The sequence below is a fragment of the Agrilus planipennis genome, unplaced genomic scaffold (assembly GCF_000699045.2).
Source record: "Agrilus planipennis isolate EAB-ADULT unplaced genomic scaffold, Apla_2.0 scaffold69, whole genome shotgun sequence".
In the NCBI taxonomy this organism is placed as follows: Eukaryota; Metazoa; Arthropoda; class Insecta; order Coleoptera; family Buprestidae; genus Agrilus; species Agrilus planipennis.
The window spans coordinates 280,050-285,462 of NW_020438962.1; the positions used below are offsets into that span (position 1 = coordinate 280,050).

The window sequence follows — 5,413 nt, forward strand, 5'->3', positions numbered from 1 at the left end:
ATTCCAGAATGTCCCACGAAGAATTATTTTCTGAAAATGAAGAAACAAATTTAGATATGATTAATCCATGGATTAATCATATCTAAATTTTTTGCTTTCCTAAATAAATAAAATTAGAACTGTTTTTAGCTTGCTACAAGGAAAAAATAATTAAAAAAAAATAACTTTTGTAAAAATATTGGTTACTATTTATTTACAACAAACAATCAAAGAATGTTATTATCGATTATTATTATATACAGCTTGAAGAAAGTAACAATTTAGTACTTATTTGGAATTGGGGCTCCGAGAGCATTGGAGCTTTGTATATTTAATATATGCTGACTATTTATCAAATAGAAGGCACGTTTTTTATCACTATAAAATGTTATCTCGATATAACAGAAACTGGGTAAATAATCAAACGTACCAGTTTCATTAATATCCAGACTATTTCTCTAGTGCTAAAAAAATATAATTGTCTTATTAAAAAAAGAAGAATAAAGTACTTATTGATGTATAACATTTCTTTTATGTTTGAAGGGTAAAACTGACGAAGCGAATGTAAATAATAGAATTAATAAAATTATACTGTAAACGGCACCTACTCTAACTACGAAGACGCTTCTTCCAGAAGGAGTTGGTTGAGTTATTATTTACAGTTCTTCGAAAAATGCAACTCGAGATTTTGTCGAACCGGATTTACTTTTTTTGAGGGTCGAATATTTATTCTCCCCCAATTTCACTTGTTCGTCGTGCAACTGGTCCAATTCCGACTGCCTGTCCCCCACCTTCAGTACAGCTATCTCAGATCGTAATTCTCGAAGCTGATTTTGAAGATGTTTCGACTTTTCCAAATAATCAACTCTGACAACAAAAACAATAATAAATAATAGTTAGTATCAGCAATTTCTTTGCTGAAGTGTACGATGTGTTGCATACCTATTTACAAACAATTCATTTAAATTTAATTTTTCAAATAATTTTTAACACCAAGAAAGTGATTAAACAAATTAGACAAGGGTCTTACTAAGGTATCTACTTCTCCAACTGATTCGACAATGAAGCTTATATATGTGAAGGGCACGTAAATCATACTCATAAAAAAGGGCTACGCAATACTTGAATTATTCACTTCAAACTTCTAAAGTTATAATTGCTAAAGATAAAAATTACCTCATTTTTTTTATCTGAAATAGATGCACAACCACATTCTATAACTGTTAAATTTCAACTTAACAGCTTTAATATTTTCTTAGGTTATCAATTGTGACAAACAGATGACAGATAGGTCTAACCATAATAAAGTAACCATAAAAATAGTATAATTTATTATTACCTTTCCTTTTCGATTTCCAAAGAGAGCTGGTCAGCGTCACCATGTGCTAAGAGATCATAAGAATTGAAATTAATATTGAGATTGTGATCTGGAGGAGGACTAGAATCGGAATCGAGTACCGGCAAGTCCGGAGGCAGTTGCGGACTCAGGGGGCCCGGATACAAACTCGTCACAGACTGGAAAATAAAAATAAAAAGAAATTAAATGTTTCTAAATTAATAACAATATAATTAAAGCAAATAAGAAAAGCAGAAAAGAGCTATTTATTTCATTACCGAAATAGGACTTGGTGTAATCGAATTAGTGTAAGTTGTCCTGCTTAAGAAGTCTAATAGCTTTTCTTTGGCTTGTTTTTCGGCAGCACGAGCTCTCAAAAGCTCATCTTTAAGTTTGGCAGCTTCAGCAGCCCTCCTTTCCGACTCTTCAACAAGTCTGGCAGTTAACATTTCAGCCTCACGAGTTTTTCTTTCCAAATTGACCTACAAGTTTTTCATCAAACTACATATTATTTTATCGTAAAGAACGTTTTACCTTTTCTTCCTCTGTTCTCATGGCACTAAGTCGTATCCTGGTGATTTCTTGTTCGGCTTCAGAGGCTTTTTGACTAAGTAACATTGCCTCCTCTTCAGCCACTCTACTTTTTTCAGCTAAAAGCTCTGCACTTTCCTCGGAACGTCTCTGTCATAAATAACACATTCTCAGTAAAATTTAAGAAAATTGTTAAGGGCTACCTACCAATGCTTCATTTGCAAGCCTTATTTCTTCTTGATATTGGAGCAGTCTTTGTTCAAGATTTGCCCTTTCCCTTTCGGCCTCTTCTCTAAGTTGTTTTTCCCTAGCAAGACGGTTCCTCTGCACTTGTCTCCTTTGTTTCTCTTCCTTAGCTGCTGCTTTCATCTGCTGCAATTCCATAGAGTCTGGCTTCCGTCTCCTCATATAAAGGTCATGATTGCCAATGCACAAGTCTAATATCTGAATAAAATTTAATTTAATTAGTGTTCAGTAATTATCGATAAAGTAGTGTTTACAAACCAATTTGTTCATTCTAACTTTTTGGCTAAAAAAAACGAAATTCGGTGAGTTTTTATCTACTGGCTTGATTATAAATTTTTTATCATCAAAGCTAATATGTCGAATTTCCGCCCATGTGAATGTTGTCTTTGGTTGAAGTTTATTTTCTTTTTCATATATATTTAAGCCTACAGCTGTCACTCCCAGCCATAGCTCAGTCTCTTTCTTGTTCTTAAAATTAAAATTTTAATAAACCAAACTGATTTTAGTTTTCTTGAAATTCACTCACAGTTATAGGAAAATAATTAACACCATACATATCTAAATCTTGTGCAATCTTAAGATATTCCATTTCGGCTTCATCTCTACTCATTCCTCTATGATCAGCATACCAAACCCTTATTCTCTCTTCCCACATGTCAAGGGTCATCTGATACTGATCAATGACACGTTGGGGTAGTAAATCTTCATTTGTGAGTAATCCAGGTTTGTAAGTATCCTCATCAAAGTCACCAAACTAATTTTAAAAATACTTAAACATGATAAATTTAAAACTTATTTTGATATATACCTTAGCTTGGACAGCATAACTTGCTAATAAAACAGATGCCTCAGGGGGACAGTAGATATCCATTGAAAGGATGGCCTGTTTTACTTGAAGAAAAAATAAATGCTGTGTTACCTCTTGAACTAATTCATCAGCTACTTCCTCTGGATAGAACTTGGCAAGAAACATAAACGAAGTGGAAGTTTGTGGGTCTTTTTGAATACTCTGATCTTGCACTGAAAATTAATGCTTAGGAAGAGCAATCACTTGGAAATATTGCCCCTTACCTTTCTTATCTAATTTAAGCCACGAAATAAAACCTTTTGAGTCTTCATATTGTAAACCAAAATACCAAGTCTCTCTTAAACCAATCGTTCGACATACGAGATCGAAAAGATCCCTCCCGGTGGCGCGCCACTGCAATTTATCGTCTCAATTAATAAAAAATAAGTTATTTCAGTCTAAATTACCTCAAGATTAAATTCTAATTCTGCATCGAGGGTGCACACTTTCACCGGGAAACTTTTGCTAGATTTCTTTCTACGAAACGGTGGCATCCTTTTACGCATAGTAAATGTTGGATCTACGTAACCAATTGCATTTCCTTATAAAAAAATACTGTATAAATATGATACTATTTTTGAATATAAATGAATTAACACATTAACAAAACATAACAACTATAATAAGTTACTTTTTATTGACATCAAACTGACATTTATATGGCAGCCATTGCTGCACTGTCAGAATTCTGACCATAGATAATATTCTGACAGTGATTGCTGTCATTGATAATTTTTAGGTTATAGTTATTACCTGACGTGGATTTCAATTTAAAAACATTAATTAAAATCGTTATAAACTATTGTTAAGCAAATATTAATTAAAATGGACTTTATTAATTCCATTCCTACCCATATGGTAAGTCTCATATCTTAATGTATGACAAAATGTACTAGAAGCAGTTGATGTCAATATTTTCAATAAAAATCTTTTTCTTAGGACTTTGAGGGTCAAGCAAGGGCTGAAAAGCTATCGAGGATTATTATTACTTTGTTTGGAGCGGTTGGTTTGATTTGGGGCTACATAATTCAGCAATTCTCTCAAACTGTTTATATCTTGGGAGCCGGGTTTGTGTTAGCAGCTTTGGTATGTAAAAAATGGTCTAATATTATAAGCAATCGCCTAATTTAATTAAATTTATAGTTAACAATACCTCCTTGGCCTATGTACAGAAGAAAACCACTTAATTGGCAGAAAGCCCGTCCTATAGGTGAACATAGCCCAAGTGGAAGTAAAAAAGGAAAAAAGAAATAAAATTTGTTAATTAAATTAAAATGTGGATTTATAAAGTTATAATTTTGATAATTTAACTGCATAATTAATTATCTACTTTCCTGTATGTTGTTTCTTATCAAAATAAATAATTACAAACTTCTTATTTTATAAAGTAATAAATTAACTAATTGGAGTGTCTATGCCCAAAATAAGAGCAAAAGAACTTAATTTTGTTGTCACATGAAAATGAATTAAGTAACTGTGTGAAAACTTGTTAAAAATGATAAAATTAACAATTACTTAAAAAATAATGTATAGGCAACCCATTAGTCTTCTCTGCAAGTGAACGTTGCATAAGTAAATTTCTTATTCACTAGTTGGACGCGTTTGGTATTCACTAGTGCTTCCCGTTCACAATTGACTATACAAATTTTAAATGAGCGAAAAATTACAATTACAACAAAATGCACGTAGTAAAATACTCATTTTCAATAAAATCAGTGGATAATATTGATCCGTCTTTCCGTAATATGAAATCAATTGTTTTTAACCATGGTATTATTTAAACAAAAGTTGTTATTTGACAGTCATGGACTATTCCCCCATTTAAGCTAAGTTTTATGCATTAAATAAGGACAATAACGTATAAAATGGCCTCCGCAATGCCCGTAAACCCTAAACCGTACCTTAACAGTTTGACTGGTAAATCAGTGCTGGTAAAATTGAAATGGGGACAAGAATATCGAGGTTATTTAGTATCTTTAGATAGTTATATGAATATACAGTTGGCGAATGCAGAAGAATATTTTGGGGGCCACTATTCAGGCAATTTGGGTGAAGTTTTGATAAGGTGTAATAATATTCTATATATTAAAGGCCTGGAAGACGACGACGAAGAAAACGAATCAAAAGAGTAAAGCAATTAGTTAATAAATAATGAAATATCGATCGAAATTATTTATCATTATAATTAATAAGTTAGAAGATCGTTTTTCCTAATAAAATATTATTAATAAGTGACTAGTGATTTTATTTCTACATCTTCCTTTTACAATAAACAACAGTTATGTAATTAATATTTAAGACACTCGAATGCTCTTATTAGTAAGTTTTTAAATAATTCAAGGATTAAACCATATAACAATTTATATGTAAATTTATGTGCATTCTTTTCAAGTTTGTTCAGAATGTGGCAATACAGTGATACCTACATATATAACAATACGTAAAAATTTATTATAAAATTGAGATATATATAT

The 5,413-nt window shown here is 31.6% G+C and overlaps 3 protein-coding genes across 3 annotated transcripts; 2 read left to right on the forward strand and 1 right to left on the reverse strand.

Annotated features, from left to right (window-relative positions):
• Positions 1-176: 176 nt before the first annotated feature.
• On the reverse strand, positions 177-3,617 carry LOC108735840 (merlin). Its single transcript, XM_025975242.1, has 10 exons — positions 3,347-3,617; positions 3,164-3,293; positions 2,901-3,112; positions 2,619-2,846; positions 2,351-2,560; positions 2,054-2,290; positions 1,850-1,996; positions 1,594-1,797; positions 1,319-1,494; positions 177-846 (listed from the first exon to the last, which is right to left on the reverse strand). The coding sequence occupies exons 1-10, from the start codon at positions 3,443-3,445 to the stop codon at positions 636-638; spliced, it is 1,854 nt and encodes a 617-aa protein (XP_025831027.1). The 5' UTR covers positions 3,446-3,617; the 3' UTR covers positions 177-635.
• An 18-nt stretch (positions 3,618-3,635) lies between these two features.
• Positions 3,636-4,245, forward strand: LOC108735845 (signal peptidase complex subunit 1). Its single transcript, XM_018468036.2, has 3 exons — positions 3,636-3,797; positions 3,879-4,025; positions 4,083-4,245. Exons 1-3 carry the CDS (start codon positions 3,765-3,767, stop codon positions 4,191-4,193), a joined length of 291 nt encoding a protein of 96 aa, XP_018323538.1. The 5' UTR covers positions 3,636-3,764; the 3' UTR covers positions 4,194-4,245.
• Positions 4,246-4,647: 402 nt separating this feature from the next.
• LOC108735847 (small nuclear ribonucleoprotein F-like) lies at positions 4,648-5,095 on the forward strand. Its single transcript, XM_018468037.2, has one exon. The coding sequence runs from the start codon at positions 4,805-4,807 to the stop codon at positions 5,069-5,071; it is 267 nt and encodes an 88-aa protein (XP_018323539.1). The 5' UTR covers positions 4,648-4,804; the 3' UTR covers positions 5,072-5,095.
• Positions 5,096-5,413: the final 318 nt, after the last annotated feature.